Source organism: Dromiciops gliroides, chromosome 1 (assembly GCF_019393635.1).
Source record: "Dromiciops gliroides isolate mDroGli1 chromosome 1, mDroGli1.pri, whole genome shotgun sequence".
NCBI lineage: Eukaryota > Metazoa > Chordata > Mammalia > Microbiotheria > Microbiotheriidae > Dromiciops > Dromiciops gliroides.
In genome coordinates this window covers 536,141,425-536,162,880 of record NC_057861.1, presented here as the reverse complement: position 1 = coordinate 536,162,880, position 21,456 = coordinate 536,141,425, and the positions used below count along the sequence as shown (strand labels likewise).

General features: G+C 39.8%; 2 protein-coding genes across 3 annotated transcripts in view; one reads left to right on the top strand and one right to left on the bottom strand.

Annotated features, from left to right (window-relative positions):
• C1H7orf50 (chromosome 1 C7orf50 homolog) overlaps positions 1–21,456 on the bottom strand; it is a 356,496-nt gene that overhangs the window by 271,322 nt on the left and 63,718 nt on the right. The window lies entirely within an intron of this gene.
• Positions 3,926–9,494, top strand: GPER1 (G protein-coupled estrogen receptor 1). Its single transcript, XM_043964112.1, has 2 exons — positions 3,926–4,263; positions 6,685–9,494. The coding sequence occupies exon 2, from the start codon at positions 7,166–7,168 to the stop codon at positions 8,261–8,263; it is 1,098 nt and encodes a 365-aa protein (XP_043820047.1). The 5' UTR covers positions 3,926–4,263; positions 6,685–7,165; the 3' UTR covers positions 8,264–9,494.

Below are 21,456 nucleotides of genomic sequence, written 5' to 3'. Positions count from 1 at the left end.
TAACTGTATTTCTATTTCATTGGTTTCCCTTGGAATTCTAAGTATTTTATTTTATGCACTTAAAAACATTACTCTGAGAAGGGGTTCACAGGCTTCCCCAAACTGCCAAAGAGGTCCAGGACAAGAAAAAAAAAAGTAAAGAACTCCCATACAGCGGGAAGGAAAAGCAAGGAAACTGAGGCACAGAGAAGTTAATGATGTGCTTAGGGTCACAGCAGAATCAAAATCTGAACCTAGATCCCTTAAATCTAAAGCCAAGGCTCTACTATGGCATCCCACCTCTCCGTTATACCATATTGTGTGTATATCTGTGCTGATGTGTTTAAGATGTCTCAAATTAGTGTCATATAGATTGCCTTACATTCTTTTTTTTTTTTTTTTTTTTGGTGAGGCAATTGGGGTTAAGTGACTTGCCCAGGGTCACACAGCTAGTAAGTGTCTGAGGCCAGATTCGAACCCAGGTACTCCTGAATCCAGGGCCGGTGCTTATCCACTGCGCCATCTAGCTGCCCCCTCACATTCTTATATTTAAAATCACAAAACTATCCGGCAGAGCAGGTTACAGAGAGATAAGGACTGACCTGTAATGGCCATGCTATAGGAATTCCCAGGTGCAGAACCGCCATCTCCTACTACAGATGAGTGTTCCTCTTCTTGACTCTGAGATCAGCTCACTAGTCACTACCCACGAAGATGCTCAATAGCTGACTACATGGAACAAGCTTCCAAGAAAACAAAGAAGGGGAAGTATGTGGAGGAGAATCAGAATCGTGAAATCCCGGAGTTAGATGGGACCTCAGGGACTCTGTCCTCTAACCTGTACTTGAACAAAAATGCTCTTTTACAAAATACTGGACGAGCAATCCTGCAGTGTGGTATAGTGGATAGCATTCTGGCTTGGAGTCAATAAGACCTGGGTCCCAATCCCAACTCAGAGACTCAAGAGCTGTGTAACAACAAGCAAATCACCCAGTTTCTCAGAGCTTCATAACCACCTACCTATAAAGTGGGGAAAATACCTACAGGGCAGGAAGGTTGTGATGTTAAAATGAAATAATACATGTGAGGTGCTTTGTAAATTGAAACATACTGTATAGAGTCAGGTGGTGGTGGTGATGACAATGCCCGTTCTGCTTGAAATACTTTAGTGAGACTAAACTACTAGCTTCCAGGGCAACCCACTTCAAATCTGGACAGCTCTGATTGGTAGGAATCTGTCAGGTCTCTCTGCATCTTCTACTGGTTGCTCTGGGGCCAAGCAGAACAAATCTGATCACCTTCTATATGGCAGCTCCTCAAATACTTGTCTCCACTATGCCTTCTCTTAGCCAGGTTCCTTCAACAGGTTTTAACATCAACAAGCACTATAGTTTATGTATGTGTGTGTATGTATCTATAAATACACGTATATGTAAATACGTAAGGGCAGTTAGGTGGCACAGTGGAAGAGCACTGGTCCTGGAGTCAGGAAGACCCGAGTACAAATTCAATCTCAAATACTTTCTAGCTATGGAACCCTGGGCAAGTCACTTAACCCTGTTTGCCTTGATTTCCTCATCTGTAAAATTAAGTTGAAGAAAACAGTGGCAAACCACTCTAGTATCTTTGCCAAGAAAACCCCAAATAGGGTCATAAGGAGTCAGACACAACTAAAACGACTGGAAAACAACATAGATGTTTATACATATATACACACATATATAATATGTATTTATATGAAGCATATAAAAAACTTGTGTATATAAATACACTTATATTTTACCAATGCTTTATTTACTTAGAAAGTAGTTTTTCTCCTGTACTTTTCCTCAATGCTATGACAAATTGCATTATTAAATGTATACAAGTAATGGCTTACAATCTTGTAATTACATGGGTTTTAAAGATATACCCCAAATCCAACTCAAATCAAAGAGATGATAAAGAGGGATGGAAAGGTGGTGGAGGACAGAAATAGTAAAATTATAGCTAAATATTCAAGTTACACAGTTATCTATAGGCTATTTGACTTGGCTTGGACTAAATGAGTCCTTAAGATTTCATGCCAGGGAATTTCAACCAAAGAATTCCTTGATGTAATATTCTATAATCCTATGGGGGTTTTCCCTCCCAGTCTGACAAGGTTTGAGCTAACAGCCTCTTTCCACAGAACTCCATCAACCAGTAGGTGGGGTACTGGGAAATGTCAGCTCAACTTCTTTCAGAGATGAGACACACAAGGCTGTTTAAATATACTGGCTATTTCTGAAGCAAAGCTAATTCTCTCACTGTATAATGCCATTAAAAATGCATCTAACAGCTCTGGGTGAAGGGGAGGGGAGGGTACGTGTGTTGTAAATGTATGTCAGGTTGGTTGCTCTAAGCAAATATCACTATATAACAGACTGAGGATTCAATTGAAAATGAAATGAGATGACTGATATGAAGGAGTCCGAAGTTATTTGCTAACTCCAGTAGTGAAACTCCTTTGATCAGTTTACATGCGATTTCCCAAAGATTAATCTTTTTTTTTTTTTTGCTACAGTATGAGATTAAATTCTATATATACTACTACTCACAAACTATTACCTAAATGTATAAGATTATTTGAAGCGTGCATTTAAAATCAGGCACAATAGGGGCAGTTATGTGGCGTAGTGGATAGAGCACTGGTCCTGGAGTCAGGAGGACCTGAGTTCAAATCCAGCCTCAGCCACTTGACAACTTATTAGCTGTGTGACCCTGGGCAAGTCACTTAACCCCAAATGCCTCACCAAAACAAACAAACAAATAAATAAATAAAATCGGGCACAATAGCCATTTCAAACATGAATATTTAAATTTAAACAAATAAAGACAAATGTAAAATAATACAATGAAAGATAGGTGGCGTTCAATTCAACACAAGTTTAATTAAGTGCTTATTAAGTACTGGGCATTGTGGTGGGCAGTGGGGATACACAGACAATTACAAAACTGTCCCTGCCCCCAAGGAATGCATATTCTACTGAAGGGAACAACACTCATACATGTGATTTGATATACATGAAATATACACAGAGGAGATACAAAGCCCTAACAACTAGGGTGAAGGGTAGAAGGGTTATAAATAAGGGTAATACTTCAAGCAGTGTCCAAAAGGAGGCTGGAGGTGAAGAAGAGCATGCCAAACACTAGGAGAGGGATGGGGGGAACACCTTATACCTAAAAACCCACAAGTGGGAAATAGAAAGTCCTATACTTGAGGGGCAGCTGGGTGGCACAGTGGATAAAGCACTGGCCCTGGATACAGGAGGACCTGAGGTCAAATCCAGTCTTGACATTTGCTAGCTGTGTGACCCTGGGCAAGGCACTCAACCCTCATTGCCCCCCCCCCCCCAAAAAAAAAAGTTCTATACTTGGAACAACAAACCGATCTGTTTGGCTAGAACAGGAAGAGCATGTGAAAGGGAGTAAGGTAATATAAGCCTAAAAGGATGGCAGGAGCAGTCCAGAGGCAAATGAGAGCTATGGAAGCTTCTTGAGAATGAGAGTGCCATGAATAAACCTGTACTTTAGGAATATCAGTCTAGCAAATGTGCTGGGGATGGATTAGGGAGTGGAGAAACTCAAGGAAAGAAGGCCATTTAGCAGTAGTGCAGGCAAGGAGTCCTAATGGCCTAAAGGAGAATGGGACAAGGAGGGTGGAGGCGGTGGGAGTTTAACACGGTATCAGAAGGGGGATGGTTAAGTATTCAGGAAAAGGGAATTAACTGGAAATTCACTTTTAAATGCCTAGCAAGGCTTAGCTTGTTGCCAGAGATAAGAAAGAAAAGTACATTTCTATTCTATGGGTGCAGCATGGTTTTCAAAAAAAGGCCAGCAGAAAAATGGTTAATTTTAGCCTTAAAAGGAAGTCTGTTCAGCACCACTTCAGCTGAACACAAATTAGAAGGACCCTGGGAAATCTATAAAGCCCTGTTTTGTTGCCAAGGACAGGCAGCAAGATCTGCATCTGCTGTCAAGAACAATGACAGTCACTTACTCAGGGTAATGTTTTTAACCAGGTTTCAACAGCGGTGTGGTGCTCTTCCTCCTTCTACCACTTTGCTGCTACTGAATTATTCAACAGGTAGCATCCAGTACAGCCACTTAATCATCCCAACCACTTTCCAGCAAAGTTAAGCCAGCATCTCCTTCCGTCCTGTCCTAGGTGAACTAAAGGTCCACAAAAGTACAGACCATGAAGACAGAAGGAGTCTGCCTTGAACAAACACATGTGGATGGACTACCGGACCGGCTCAGGTAAAGCTCAATTCTGGGTGTCCTTTATAACAGCAGATGTTTCCTTGAATGCTTTTCCAAAAGACTTGTGTTTGTGTCTAAAATGACTATACCTTTTTCTGGTTTGATTTTTACAAATTGCTTATTAGACAAACTCCTCCCCCCACCACCCACCCTTATTACTTCTGAACTGGTAGTTCCTCTTGGTAAGGTTAACATTTTCCATAGGAGGGAGGCTACCTTAAAATTCCAGGCATGTACAGTTATTTGAATGATAAAAGCAAAACTTTGCTCTGTAGAGAAAAATTTTCTTGACTTGCTGACAGTAAATAAAGATTTGCGCTATGGTAATTTTTATAAAGCATGCCATAAATAAAATTACAAAGCAATCTGGCATATTTCATTCAAGGAACAATATATCACACTTCCAGGAAATAGGATTACAAAGCCTCTAACCTGTATTATAGTACTTTACTCACTCTTTCAATAAAAAAGCTTGCCAACTATCAAAAATAATAGGATGATTAATATTCTTTTGAAAGAAATAGATCAAGCAAATGTAAATTAGTGTCAGAAATTACCAGGCTAATAGAGCTGATAAAGATCTGGTCTAATTTCTCCTGAACTGCGCAACCAGTAGAGATTTGAAACATAAATAATTTGATATCAAATTTTAAGACAGCCGTGGTTTATATATTTATAAATATGCTGTCAATTTTTATGGGAATACTGAGATAGTAATAAATTTAATACTTGATTTATGTTTATTTTTATTTGACTATCATAAAACTAACACTAATTTGTGAATCCGAAGGCTCTAAATATGTGGAAATAACAAAGAACACTCTCCCCCCACCGCCCCAATGGATGGGTATGGGAACAAATGAAATCCTGAAGGCATTTGTAAAAGAATATCCCTTTAGAATATTCTTCCAGAATAAAATCTAAAATCTCTCAAATGTTGAAAAAGAAAAAGAAACTTTAAAAACAGTTTTTAAAATGAAACTAAATGCAGAAATCTTTAAATGTTGCGGCCAGAATGTGAGTGTAGAACAGTCAAAGTCGTGTAGTTCAAACAAGGATTATCTACCCAAGAATGAATGAAGATAGAAAAACAACACCTAATAAAGACAAATTTACGTGACATGCTAAGTAAATAGATCTTTATTAACCTAAGCCAAACAAAGGCTGTTGAACATTTTCAAATAACAATCCAAGTTCACCAATACAGCTAAAGTCACAAAATACCCTAGTTATTCTCAAGCTGTAGGAACAAGAATCTCAACTCTCATTTTGGAATATCTCAATTGAGTATTCTGTAAGGGATGTCCAAAAAAACCCACCACCCTCTCAAAACAAAATTTAAACTTAATCTACTTTAAATTGAAAGATAAATATATTTCCCATACAACTTTGGGAGATAGCTATGAAATTAAATGATGGTGTACTAAAACAAAAATGCTGATAATCATCATTTACTGATAACTGGCTAAACTAGTCCCCAGTCATAAGTAAGGACAAACTCTTAAGCTAAAAAAGTATTCCATTCTTAAGAAATCCAGGAAGCAACACAAACTTTAAAATGCAACTAAATGAGGACAACAAGTATAGAACATGCATCCATGTTGTGTAAAAGATGCATGCTATTAAAAAGCCATTTAAAGAAAGCATAGTTACTGGCTAAAAATGGCATTACAAGGCACAATGACTTTTATTGACCTGATTTGTTAATGACATTTAATTGTAAAATTATCAGGATTTAACTTGTTTGATTTTTTTTTTCTAAGTTCCCTAAGGTCAACTTTACTTCATTCTGTATGATAAAACTCCATTGTTTCAATTTCAGCACCTAGCCTCAGCATGATCAAAAAGCAAAATATCTTCTCCATATTTTGTTGAAACAGAAACTAACATGTAAAAGGTTTAATTTTGCTTCATGTTAAGTTCCCTAGTTATACTATCTTATCCTTCATAAAAGTTGGTTTTTTCCCCTTCCCATGCTCTTTCATTCTCTATCAGCAGATTAAACCAAGTTAATTTCCTCTGCCTGTGGTAGTAGTTTTCCTAAGGTTTCCCTACTCAAATGGCCATGCTCTTTAACAAGCATGCTATTTTGGCTATAAAAACAAAGGAATATGTTGCATAAAAGAAAGATGAATCATTTTAACTATTTTCCAGCTCAGATTAAGCAGCATTTCAAGTCTGTAGAGAAAAAAAAAAAGATCACATTTCCCTCATAATCCTTCAGCACACTTTGGATATAAACCATCTCTCCAATATAACATGACAAAAAGCACTGGTCCTTATTTAACTCTGTGTCGTACATTGCTCTAGAGAGAACTGGCCAACAGCATACTGTTCCTTAATGAGAAGTATACTGGTGTTTAAGCCACACTACAGCTCAGAATGAGAAGATGATACTTTTCTATTTACTCCTCCTAGGTTTCCAGGTAGTCAAGAAACATCAAAGGGAAGGTATGAATGGCTGGTCTAAAATCACACAAGAAGAAAACATCGGGAAGAGAAAGTAAGGACTCTATAATCACCTTTAAGATTTAAAACAACAAAAAACACCTATGTGATTGCAGCTTTTATTAAAGGCTTTTCCAACTTGAAGAATCGTCTATAATCTTACCCCTTTTTCCCCTCTTGGGTAACCAATGACTTTTTTGCAACCAATAAACTCAAAAACTGGGAAAGATCACTTATGACAAGTTTCTCCTGACTTTACCCAATACTGACTATCCTCAGCCCAGAAGCAGATCTCTGCCCCCCCCCAAGATGTATCAGATGTATCAGATGTATCTAATATTCAAAACATACTCACGTGAAACTTTTGGAAAGTCATAAAAATTTAGCTGTACTGGGCATTTACAACTAGAGTGGAAATACTTATGTAATCTGTCAAGCAAGCACCTTTACCATGGAGGCTTATTATGCAGGTACCCTGCCACCAGTGGATTATAATATTACATCCCTTGAACTGAACAGATCACATCTACTGAATGAAACTGACCCTTTCAAACAAGTCAATGACCAATACGAACACCAACAGTACGTCATTGGTCTTTTCCTCTCATGTCTCTATACTATCTTCCTCTTCCCTATCGGCTTTGTGGGAAATATTCTAATATTGGTTGTGAACATCAGCTTTCGTGAAAAGATGACAATCCCTGACCTGTATTTCATCAACCTTGCAGCAGCGGATCTCATCCTGGTGGCTGACTCCTTGATAGAAGTATTTAACCTAGATGAGAAGTATTATGACATCACAATTCTCTGTACCTTCATGTCTCTGTTCCTGCAAATTAACATGTATAGCAGCATTTTCTTCCTAACGTGGATGAGTTTTGACCGATACATTGCCCTAGCAAAGGTCATGCGATCCAGTCTTTTTCGGACAAAGCACCACGCCCGGCTGAGCTGTGGCCTTATCTGGATGGCGTCCATCTCGGCTACCCTGGTACCTTTTACAGCTGTCCACTTGCAGCACACAGAAGAGGTCTGCTTCTGTTTTGCTGATGTGAAAGAAATCCAGTGGCTTGAGATTACTCTGGGGTTCATCATCCCCTTCGCCATCATCGGTCTCTGTTACTCACTCATTGTCCGAGTTCTCATCAAGGCTCACAAGCACCGGAGCCTGAGACTGCGTAGGCAAAAGGCCCTCCGAATGATTTTTGCTGTGGTCCTGGTTTTCTTTATCTGCTGGCTACCTGAAAACGTCTTTATCAGCGTACACCTCTTGCAAAGAAAGGAGCCAGCGACTTCTTCATGCAAACAGTCTTTTCGTCATGCCTACCCTTTAACTGGCCATATAGTTAACCTAGCAGCTTTCTCAAACAGCTGCTTAAACCCACTTATCTACAGCTTTCTTGGGGAAACCTTTAGAGAAAAACTGAGGCTGTACATTGAACAGAAAAGCAACTTATCAGCCCTAAATCGCTTCTGTCATGCTGCCCTCAAGTCAGTCATCCCTGAGAGCAGTGAGCAGACAGAAGTAAAATTTAGCAGTGCTGTGTAAACAGACAACTGTGAAAGGTTTTTCATCAATGACGAACAAAGTTGTGTGCCACTAACAAATGCACATATAGCTAGGGAAGGGGAAAAAACCACAAATATTGTTTTTCCTCTCATGGGTTTCTGATGTTGTCTAGGTTGGTAATTCCCATTTAGTAGCATGTGAACCTTTGAGAGTCCTCAACAATGTTCCAAGGGGTTCAGAATTCTTCAGTGGCACCTTAAACATTAAATAATCATAAAATAGAAGTATATTAAATTACCCTGAGAATTCACAACAAGTTGTTTTTGTTGAAAGGGGTTTCTGGAGCAAAAAAAAAAAATGTTAGGAACAATTGTTCTAGATGCTACCATAAACTGGCTTTGATGTTGTAATTTCTGATCAAGTTTACTTTATTATAATTGGGGTTACTAAAGAACACATCCCCAAAAGCTCTCTCTAATTGTATACGGTGCATACGGTTCATAGACAGCCCTAATAATAGTCAAAGATCAAGATTATCATAGTGTTTTCCTATGGCATAGAAGAGTCAACAGATGACAAAATCATAATGTTCTGCTACTCTTCACATGGACTTTCTTTCCTCTCCCTGAGAGAAAACTGCCAAAACAGCAAGTGGCAAAAGTCAGATTTATTAAGAAGTTTCTGTGGAGATGTAGCACTTTAAATGGAAACTTTGCTACTGAGAATAAATCTGCCACTTTATGTAACGAACATGGAGACTGGCTAAAGTATGTTTGAAATATTCTAAATTTGATGTCATGGTGGGAAATCAAGTCCCATGATTTATACTCTACTGCAGCACACTTTGATACTTGCCTCGGGCTAAAAATGAGACATGTCGCTCATAGAGACATTTAAGTACTGTAATCTCTCTTAGAGTGGTCATCAGTTCTAAAATACATGATCCCATTTTTGCTCACTAACTTGTTCATAGATAAGTCACAGTCACCTGTGTAAACTAGATTTGCATTAATGATGAAGCTTCTCTTGAAATAACATAACTGCTATTATAATGCTAGTCTGACCGGAGTTGCTGACTTCTTCAATGTATATGTTTACAATAACCTTGGCATTTAGAAGAATGTGGAATGAAATTGTGAGAGTTGTTGTGGAGTTTATCATAGCCATCAGAGAATGTCATATCTTGGCATTTCTGGTTTAATAATGCAAAAATAATGTTAATAGGAATGACGATGACAATGGTATGGATGGCTCTCATTAAAATGTTGAAAGTCTGAGGCTTTTGAGTATCACCCAGTTTCTTCACTCACATGAAAAATAGCTAATGTGTCTATATCATTTTAAGGTTTTCAAAGAGATGCCCTCACAAAAACCCTGCAAAGCAAATAGTACACGTGTTATATCCACTTTACAGCAAAGAAAACCAAGAGACCGAAACAGCCGACCCATAATCACACAGCCAACGTGGTGTCGTCTGTGGTGTAAAGAGATAAAGAACCATTTTTGCACCAGGGTAGTTCGGCAGAGGAAGGCTGAAATGTGAATTGGGGAAACAGAAACACTAGAACACCACAAAGCCACTGGCCAGGATTTCATTGCAAGGGGAGAACTTAGAGGCATTTCAAGTGGGTCATAGCCATGACATGCCATTCAAGATTTTGCTATTTGAACTAATAATCCTTTCTAATTAAGGTGTTAAGCTCAAGAGTTTCTATTCTACAAAGAGTCAAATGCTATCAGACTGAACCTTCCCCCTTTTAGCACCCTGGCTGTCCTATCCTGGTTATAGTTTTGCTAAGGCAAGAGGCAAACCTAATTTTCCTGATTCCAAGCCACATTATGCCCTGACACTTCTCCAGAACACTCTCAGTTCAGTTTGAAAGGAGACAAGAAACAAACAAACATACATAGTTTTGGTAAGTCTGGCTGAGAAATCATTGGTGAGCTCAGGGGCCATAGAACCTTTATGATTCAGCAGATATGTTTCCTCTATTAATTCCTTGTTGTGTGGGGTGGCTTTTTATTCAGAGGCCTGAGGTAAACAAAATAATATACAATTAAAGCTTTTAGACATAAGAGAAAATGGTATCTATAGACATGTAAGTTTATATAGATATGGTTACATAGAAATAAATCTATATAGATATAGAAAAGGAGATCAAAGAATACAAGACAGACCCTTGGGTAAGGCATAGATGATGATTTAGTAAAAGTGACCAAGAAGCAACAAGCAGGCAGGTAACAGGAGAATCGGAAGAAACGGTGTCATGAAAACAGAGGGAGGAGGGAGTAACCAAGAGGAAACAGTGGTCAGCGATGTCCTGTGCTACAGAGAAATGATGAATGCTAAACTACTGAGAAAAGTCATCCGATTTAGCAGCTAATAAATGGAGAGAGCAGTTTCAGCTGGGTGGGAAGGTCAAAAGCCAGACAGAGAAGTGGGCGAGAAAAGAGGAAATGCAGGCAATAAGTCGAGGCAGCTTTTTCTAGGAACGTATGTAGAGATAGGCTTCCCATCCCTTCTTAAATGCCAGGCTACGGCTTAAATGTGACATAGCATTTGAAACATAACTTTAAGAAGTCCTCAAAAAATATGCGTCCAAGCACTAGAGAATCTTTCCAGGAAACAGAGGAAAGGGCCCCTCTTTTGTGTTACACTTCCCTCAAAAGTCACCTAATCCAGAAGTAAACATCACATTAGTATTTTTCAAAGCAGTAAGAATAAGTCTTAAAAATGCCCTTCCTGGGGCAGCTAGGTGGCACAGTGGATAGAGCACCAGCCCTGGAGTCAGGAGTACCTGAGTTCAAATCCGGCCTCAGACACTTAACACTTACTAGCTGTGTGACCCTGGGCAAGTCACTTGACCCCAATTGCCTCACACACACACAAAAATGCCCTTCCTACTCTATCTTTGGATACCCCCATTAAGAGTACCCATGCAAGCCATGGCATGCACCCCTACAGAAGGTACCACGAGGACGTTGTGAAAACTGGAAGAACTCTAAAGGTGCCATCACAGGAATCCTACTTTGATGAGTACTGAATTGTTCATTGATTTATTATGACCCAACAACTGAGAGGGTCCCTCCTGTGGAGGGGGACAAAGTTCTCTCTGTCCACCCTTGCTTTCTACCAACAGATTCATGGCACTATGCTCATCCAGGATAGGGCCAGCTATGAACATCTGATTGTCTCAGCCCTGGACCCCACCCATTTTATGAGCAAATGGAAGGGAATTGCTAATGGTTCAGGGCAAACATCCAGTTTGGGGGATACTCCAGGAAAGATCATGATGGCAGTAAGTGGGGAACAATGCTTCAATCACACTTTAATAAAGCACAAAGAGTACTGAGGCAGTCACCGAGGAGAGTATAAGGCAGATGGGATGGCATGGTGGAGGGTGGCAGGCATTATCGGGAAAAGAATCAGAGGAAGGGGGACACAGAGAATCACTTATGTAATGCCTGATTGGAGTAGGGAGCCCTTGGGCTACATGGACCCATAGTAGGTGGAATGCTAAAGGGGCAGGAGTTTGGGGTCCCATTTTTGTAGGGTTTTGGTGGTAGGAGACTAATTTATCCATGCCACCTTAGGCTTAGTTTATTAACACACCAACATCATCTCAAAGCTAGCAACACGATCTTATGGTTAGTTCATTGACATAACATTTTACATTTGTGTTTATAGACCCAAGTACCTTTACGTTAGGGTCTAGCTGGCTTGCCCTCCTTTAGCACACTGTCTCAGGACATGGCCTCAGTTAATCTGTAATGAAGTTCCAATTGGCTCCTGTGCTCCCCTAATTTATGCGACAGCTTATAAATATCTGTTATGTTCCCATAATTTGTGGGAGCTTTTAAAAGCGACTTTTATGTTCCCCTTTATATTCTGGCTTCCTACTATTATTATCTTATACTGGCTGCTGATATACTTACTATACCAAGAGGGTTGGAGGGGAGGAAGGGGCCCCAAGGACCAGAAGAAATTTCAACATATGTACAATTGATATAAACAACACTTTTCAACCTAGTGGTCACAAGCAAAGTAAGGACTATTAGTGGATGCTTCCAGCAGCACTTTTTTTTAAATCACCAAACCAAAGGATCAGAGAGGGGAGGAGAACTTTTATGGTTCGGAATTGGCAAAACTGTTTGAGGATGACTGGGACTGTGATTCTTTGAGGGAGACTAGACTACCAAAAGAAATCAACTAAGACCACTCAGCTGGAAATAATGAACACGAAGGTGAGGAGATCAGAACGGGGCTGGGTGACCAACAGGCCATTCAGAAAACCAGAAGGTATTTTCCAATCAAACCACCCCTCAGGCTATGCATAAAGGTGGCATTCCCAACTGAGTTCTAAAAATGAGCTTTAAGATATCACCTCACAAAGTGCTAGGTACACAGAAGGCATTTAAAAAATAATTGTCCATTAAGCCAATTCTTCATCTGAATAAGGGACTCTGTTCTAGGATCTCCTAGTCCTAGCAGAAAGTGGGTGCAGAATTTTTTTAATGCAAAGTTGCATTTCTCCTGCAAAAAGGATAAACAAGGTATGAATGTTCTGCAGACTATGACAAAAATTTACCTTGAGTCTTCCAATTTTCTATGAGTGAAATCTACCAATTATAGAGTTCCAAAGTTGTTTTTAAGCTTGACCAATTAGCTATTTATTAGAATACATAAGCTAATAATACAACTGAAGGCCATCTGAGTACAAATATAAAGTTAACTAAAGTTCAACTCATCAGTTTCATTTAGGTCAAACCTTTTCATTTGTATCTGATTCAACCTACTTATCCAGGCCTCAACTCTTATCCCAAATCACTGACTGCCTATTAGACATTTCCAACTAGATATCCAGTCGGTGTTTCATACTCAAACATATTATCATACCACCTAAACTCATCCCACTTCCTAACCTTCCTATGTGCCATTCTTCTGGGCACCCAGATCTGTGAACTGGAGTTCTCTTAGACTCTTCCCTTCTCCCTAACCACACCCCTCCCCATAGCCAATTAATTGCCAAATCTTGCTGACTTTATCTCCACAACACCCTTCAAACCTAGTCCTTTCTCACCACTTATATTGCCTCATTTGGACTATTACAGTATCCTGTTAATTGGTCTCTCTGCCTCGAGTCTCCCCCGACCCCCCCAGTCCAATTCATCCTCCACCCAGCAAAAAAATGGATATTCCAAAGCAAAGGCAAAATAGATCTAATTTAAAAAGATAAGGGAGGAAACTACATCTTGCTAAAAAGTACCATAGACAATGAAGTAATATCAATACTAAACATATATGCACCAAGTGGTATAGCATCCAAATTCTTAGAGGAGAAGTTAAATGAGTTACAAGAGGAAATAGACAGTAAAACTATACTAGTGGGGGATCTTAACCTTCCCTTCTTAGAAATAGATAAATCTAACCACAAAATAAATAAGAAAGAAATTAAAGAGGTGAATAGAATTTTAGAAAAGTTAGATATGATAGACGTCTGCAGAAAACTGAATGGGGATAGAAAGGAATATACTTTTTTCTCAGTGATTGTGTTATGCCTCTGCTCAGAAAGCCCCAGGATAAAATACAAGCTCCTTGGTTTGACATGTAAAGTCCATCACAATCCAGCCTCACTAGTTTGCCACACATTTCTCCTCTTCACATGCTCTATGATCTAGCCAAAGTGCCCTATTTGCTATTTCCATACATAACTTTCCATCTACTACCTAGAAGCCTTGGCTACCACAGGCTATTCCCCAGGCCTTCAACGCACTCTCTTCATCCCCACCTCTTAGAATTCCTTGTGACTTAGCTCAAGAGCCACCTCCTTGAAACAACAGGTGCATACTGATTCCTCTTCTACCTCCTCAGCCCTTAGTGTTTTGTCATAATCCCCTAGAAATGTATTAAGAGTGTGTATGGGGGGGCGGCTAGGTGGCACAGTGGATAAAGCACCAGCCCTGGATTCAGGAGTACCTGAGTTCAAATCTGTCCTCAGACACTTGATACTTACTAGCTGTGTGACCCTGGGCAAGTCACTTAACCCCCATTGCCCCGCAAAAAAAAAAAAAAAAAAAAAAAGGAGTGTGTATGGGTGGCAGCTAGGGGGCGTAGTGGATAAAGCACCAGCTCTGGATTCAGGGGGACCTGAGTTCAAATTCAGCCTCAGACACTTGACAATTACCAGCTATGTGACCCTGGGCAAGTCACTTAACCCTCATTGCTACACACACACACACACACACACACACACACTAAAATAAAATGTGTATTTTGGTGTGAATACACATGTTTATATGTATATATGTCTGGTTTGGGGGGGGGCAGGGCAATGAGGGTCAAGTGACTTGCCCAAGGTCACACAGCTAGTAAGCGTCAAGTGTCTGAGGCCAGATTTGAACTCAGGACCTCCTGAATCCAGGGCCGATGCTTTATATATACACTGTGCCACCTAGCTGCCCCCTATGTCTGTGTAAATGCAAAAGCATTTACTTACCTGTGTATGTTATTTGCTCACAGGAGATTGGGGATCCATGAGAGCAGCAACTTGTTTCATTTTCTTTGTATCTCCAGCAGTTGGCATAGTGTCTGGTACATAGTACGTTCTTAATAAATGCTTTTTTTAGTAGATGAAGAATCTTGGCTCATTCTGATATTAACAAACCTGTATCCCAACACTGGCTTGTCCTTTCAAATTTCCCCAGCACTTCATAAAATTCTACACAACTGGAACCCATATCCCCATATCCTTATTCATTATCCCAGAAACTGATTTATGAAATTCAATTTTAGTTTTAAGTAAAGTTTTTTTCCCATTTATTTTTAATTTAAAAGCATTTCAAAAGGGTACACAGGATAATTAGTTTTCTACTGCAGAAAAAAAATAAAGCATGCTCTAATAGGCAGAATATAGAACAAAATTTTAATTAGAAAGCTTAAAAAATGAATTCTGGAGAGTAACTGCTGGAATTAAAGATGGCCCAAGTCTTTCATTTTCAGGAAGTGCTTTCAATCACTGCTGAAATCAAGGAGAGTGGTGAAGCAATCTAAAAAGGGAATCTTTTATAGCTATGCAATATTTGAAGATGTAAGTGAAACTGTGCATGATTATTTGGGGGCATCCATTTCAAGTCTACCAATCATTTTTAATAAGAAAAACACAAACCATAAAAAAAAAGATAAAACTACATGAAAGGATAATTATAGAAGGTTTCAATATTATGATATGTAAATATACATGCTATGCTGCTTTCTGAATTTAAACTCTTAAAGGATGGGGATCTGTGTTGCCCATAGCATCTAACAAGTGGGAATGTTCAAGCATACAAGATGTTCCATATTTGAAAATATCTATAAACTAATTGGTGGCATTATTCTTTTCACCAATGAAGATTATGATACCGCTACATCTCTAAGTGCACTTCTTGAGCTGCTGCAGCCAAAAACTTTGCTTTCAGCACCACAAACCTGGTGGTGGAAAGTCTTCCTGCTTGGCAGGACCTAAAAGAACTTGTTCTCCACCATCCCTGTCTTTGAGAAACTAGGGTTGCCTCTATATCACAATAAAGCATCCGTGGAGGGCTTCAGTGACACTGAATGTTCGATATTAAGCAAAAAATAATAGTAACAATTAAATAAACTTCCCACAAATGTCCTAAAGGGGGGGGGGAGTCTGAAAATATGTTAATATTTGAATTAATCCACATTTATTCATTTATCTATTGGAATAAATTACTTCTCAGGTGAATGAAAGTACAGTCGTAGCATATACTTTGCCTAAGAAGTATTGGTATATATAAAGATTATTCTGGTTGGCTTCTAGAGATTCTTAGTGACTTGACAGAAATAAATCACTAGTCTGACTGAGTTCAGTTCCTGGAACCTAAGTGGCTCACCCCTTCGGAAAAAACCATCATGATTCACCAGCTGGCAGCGACTGGCACCCCTACCTCTGACAGTGTGCGCAGATTTAGTCATGGAAGACTTGGAACAGCCTCATTCATCCCAAAGTACTAAGTTTATGGAGATCAAAATATAGGCTTCAAAGAAGAGAGGTCAGAGGATACTTCCTCCCTCTTCTTCCCAAAAGTGGGGAACTGAGTGGAATTCTGTACATAATTATACATATATATATATATATATATATATATATACACACACACACATATATACACTTTATACATATATATATACACATACATATATGTATGTATGTATATGTGTATGTGTGTGTGTGTGTATATATATATGATGTCGGGCCTTTGGCTTATCTTGCCGAATTTTGTTCTTCTTTATTATGGGGGATAGTTCTCTGGATGGGAGGTGGGAGGGCCTGAGGGAGCAGGGAAGATGTGTTAGGAAACATAAGGAAAGTAAAAATTAGTCATTAAATTTCTACATGTAACTGGAAAATAATAAAATACTTTTATTTAAAAAAAAAAGTCATTAAGATTTTACTTTAGAAAGAGAAATACAGGAACAGGACCCATAAATGCTATGGGGGAATTGGAGAGGATTTATGGGTGCAGAACATTCTAACTGCCAAACCTGATGGCCTGTTATCAATCTTCTTTCTTGCTGACTCCTCTATATCATCTGACACTATTAACCAGCTCCTTGACATTCTCTGCTTCCTGGATTCACCTCCACCCAACCTGTCTGATATCTCCTTCTCAGTTTCCTTCAGGGATCATCAGCTACATCATCCCCCTTATAACTGCAGGGGTAACCCAATACTCTCCAGGACCTTCTCATTCACTCTACATACCCTCAGTGACCTCGCCATCTCCTACGGCTTTAAACAGCTCTACATGAATGACTCCTGGATCTGCGTAGACCTGGCACGGGCACAGGCACTAATGCTTGCTGATTTCTTGATTTCTCTCACATCATACCTCTGCACTGGCTATCCCCCATGCTGAGGATGCATTTCCTACCTCAACCTCTCCCAATGCTTGAGTGCCATCTTCTACATTATTCTCCCAGTACTGCCCTCTTCAGCCCAGCTGCCAGGGCTGCACAAATCACTTCCATCACTCTTGCTTTCAGTTTCTTCAACTGTAAAATGAGACGACTGAATTCTTGAGATGGTCTCTGAGTTCCCTTCCTAGTTTTTTATTTAGTTATTTATTTTGGTGAGGCAATTGGGGTTAAGTGACTTTCCCAGGGTCACACAGCTAGTGTCAAGGGTCTGAGGCCGGATTTGAACTCAGGTCCTCCTGAATCCAGGGCCTGTGCTCTATCCACTGTGCCACCTAGCTGCCTCTCCCTTCCTAGTTTTAAATCCCATAATACTTCCCCTATATCTGTTTTGTATAAGCCTCTATATATATGTACCATTTCACCCGGCTAGACTTTAAGCTTCTCGGGGGCAGAGACTATTGTCTTTTGTCTTTATATCTCTAGCACCTGGTATGGTGCTTGGCACATAGTAAGTACTTAATAAATGCTTGTTGACTGAGCAGAGAGGTTGGGGAAATTTTTGAGAAAAGTTAAGGCAAAAAAACCCATTTTCATACCCCGAAAGTTGATGTGATCAGTAATATTTGAGCCATACATTATTTCACAATTAATACTTTAGAAAAGTAGATTTCTTTATCCTCCAGATCTTCTCACTGACATTGCACAGAACGCCAAGACTCCAAAGAAAATGGGCTGGGAAAAGGAGACTTAGAGACCTTTTTCCCCCTTTGTTTATCAGTGTGGCCACTAAGATTCTTGGACACATATCATCTGCATGACACTTTTGTACCCTCCTCTCCCTCTCTCCTTCTCCCACCCTTCCCCAGCTCAGTTCTGAGAAACCATAAAGAATTCCCAGCTACTGCTCATGCTCTGTCTGTTGATGAGTAAGTACAGTGAACTTCAACCTCTGGGGCTTTTAATATGCCACTGCTCTAAAATGCCCAAGCATGGGGGTGGGGGAGGGGGGAGGCTGGAAGATAACATTCTACCTTTTGATAAACTCTTTCCAAAAGCAGAATTCTAATAAACTGAATGCTGCCATTCACTTACTTTAGTTATGATTAGTTCGTAGAGAGCTGGGGTTGGCTTCCTCATTTTCTTTGCACTTAATAAGTCACTGTTTAGTTACATCGAGGTAACCTAATCATTTTACAGCCCTCCCTCTCGCCCCCATGCTTTGTCCCCTTTAGAGCAGCACAAACACATGAGTATTTCATACACTCACACTTATGTACTTTGAACTATGCATGTTGTTTAAAAGCGGATTAGTGCACGGGGAAAAGTTAGGTTACCTGGAAACAGAAACACAATTTAAAAGGTTTTATTTTGTAGTATTGCTGCCAAAAATTATTAAAGCAATCTCTGGTCTCAGGTGTCACACAAATGCATGTATCTACGATGGAGATGCAGCAAGTCTGGGTAGGCTAAGTAACAGACTAAAACTGAGGCCATCGATGGTTTATATAATTCACAGGATTACAGATAGAAGAGATCTGAGTGATGACCTAGTCTAACCCCCCCCCCCTCCTCACTTTAAAGAGGAACAAACCAAGGCCCTGTGAAATAACATATAACTTACTCAAGCTCTCATTGCTAGGACAGCAGAGATAAGAGGCGTAACTAAGAAGTTGTAGGATGTGTGTCCTCTCATTTCAAATCTAATGTTTTTTCTTTCTTTCTTTCTTTCTTTCTTTCTTTCTTTCTTTCTTTCTTTCTTTCTTTCTTTCTTTCCCTCTCTCTTTCTTTCTCCTTCTTCTTCTTTTTTTTGCGGGGCAATGAGGGTTAAGTGACTCGCCCAGGGTCACACAGCTAGTAAGTGTCAAGTATCTGAGGCCGGATTTGAACTAAGGTCCTCCTGAATCCAGGGCCAGTGCTTTATCCACTACACCACCCAGCTGCCACCCCAATGTTTTTTCTTTTTCTTTTTTTTTTTTTTGTGGGGCAATGGGGGTTAAGTAACTTGCCTAGGGTCACACAGCTAGTATGTGTCAAGTGTCTGAGGCCGGATTTGAAATCAGGTTCTCCTGAATCCAGGGCCGGTACTCTATCCACTGTGCCACCCAGCTGCCCCCCCCAATGTTTTTTCAATCATACTATGTTGCCTGTTGCATCTACTGATCACATTCTACGTTCTATTGTAGATAGCAGTCTGATGGCCCCACTACAATGTACATTCCTTGACTCATCTTTGGTTCGGCCTCAGTACCAATCACAGTGCCCTTTACATAGCCAGTACCCAATATGTGGTGGAACTGACTCACTGATAGTCAGGTACAGAAAGCATACAGTCTATAGGAAACCCTCTCTCTCACAAAACTGTTGCTTTAAAAAAAAAAAAAGCCAGCTGTGCTCACTAAATCTGATTACTGCCATTGTCCAGTGGGTGGGGAGTTGAATAGAGGACCAAATGCTTTGTGGCCAAAGGAAAAGAAAACAAAAGTGAATGAAAATCTGCCGACTTTTCCAAGTCACTTACATTTGGGAGGAATCAATCTGAAACTTATCATAAGAAATCATATGTAGGAAGAGGCTGAAACTTTTCCAATTATTTTTTTTAAATCATTGTACCCAAAGCTAACAACTAGAAAAATGTTGTCAATAATGAAAACTATTTAGGAAAAAAAAAATATATATATATATAGTTGAATTAACCATGTTTTAAAAATATTCCCATTCCTTTCCTCTCTGCTTTCAAAATTTCATGGTTTTCTGAAGGTTTGGGGGCGGGGAGAGGTAGTTTATCTTAAGAAGATACAATTTTAAGGCAAATGAACACAGCAAAAATGTTGCAGCAGCACAAAAGAAATTAATAAAAAAGAAAAGCTTCTTATCTTTTGATAAGAAGCTTTTCCTCTCTTAGAGGCAATTAGATTATATGAAGCTAGAGCTGAACCTGGAGTCAGAGAGACCTCAGTTCAAATCCAGCCTTAAGCTCTTGACCCTTGCCAAGTCAGGTAAAGCACTGTTTGCCTCAGTTTCCTTATCTGTAAAAGGGGGATAATAATAGTGCCTAACTCTCAGAGTTATCATGAGGACTTTAATGAGTAAAAATGACACTGAGAAACTGAGGCAAGGTTTCTAGGCAAGATAACAGTTTAACCAACAGTGACAAATAAACTTTTAGTAAAGTTGGTGGCTCCAGACACCTCAGCAAAGGCCCAGGACATGAAAAAATGAGAAAGCCCCTGTATATTGAGAGGCAGGAAAGGACGCATCCTAGGTGGTTGGGGAATGTCACAACTAGCTACAGCTGGGAAGAGTGGGCTGGCTTTTAGGAGCGGATGATCATGCCCATTGCTGGAGATTAAGGAATGCTTATTGCTTTATTGGATCCAGCTACCTCTAACAATCTTGGCTAGAAAAACAACCATCCAATCAGGTTTCTCCCAGCCTTTGCCCTCCTGCTTGGAGCCTAAATCACCCCTAATTTTTTGCAAGGACATAGGACAGGAGAGTTGTTCCCTGGGGAGGGCCTAGCTCAGTCTTCTGTTTATCTGTAAATAGAGGCAAGGGTCCCACTTAATCTGGTAAGCAAGGAAGTGTCCCAGGAGCTGGAGTGATCACATTATTCGACCAGGCCTTGTGAGCTGGACTGAGGATGGGCTCTGACAAAATAGGGAAAAGGGTGGATTGCAGAGTAAAATTAATTATTATTGGGGGGGGGGCAGGGCAATGAGGGTTAAGTGACTTACCCAGGGTCACATAGCTAGTAAGCGTCAAGTGTCTGAGGCCGAATTTGAACTCGGGTCCAGGTCCTAAATCCAGGGCCAGTGCTTCATCTACTGTGCCACCTAGCTACCCCAGTAACATTAATTATTAAATGATTTAGCATAATATTAATTTTCCTCAGGATCAAATAAATCACTTAGCACAGTGCCTGGCATAGAATAAGCACTGAATGTTGTGATTATAACACATGAGTAAAATTTTTAAAGTTCAAAATTCTATGCAAATTAAAAATAACAAATAATAGAAGCATTCAAGTTAATAGGGATAGGGACTGGACCTATGATTTCACTGGTATAAATAATTCCTAGGTAAAATATCACTATACTAAATGTAGGTCAGCACCTTCATTGAAAGTTAAGTTTCTCTGGGCCTGCTGTGCAGTTGTATCCAACTCTTCGTGACCCCATTTGGGGCTTTCTTGGCAAAGATACTGAAGTGGTTTGCCATTTCCTTCTCCAGCTCATTTAACAGATGAGGAAACTGAGGTAAACAGGATTAAGTGACTTGTCCAGGGCCATGTGTATCTCAACCTTGATTT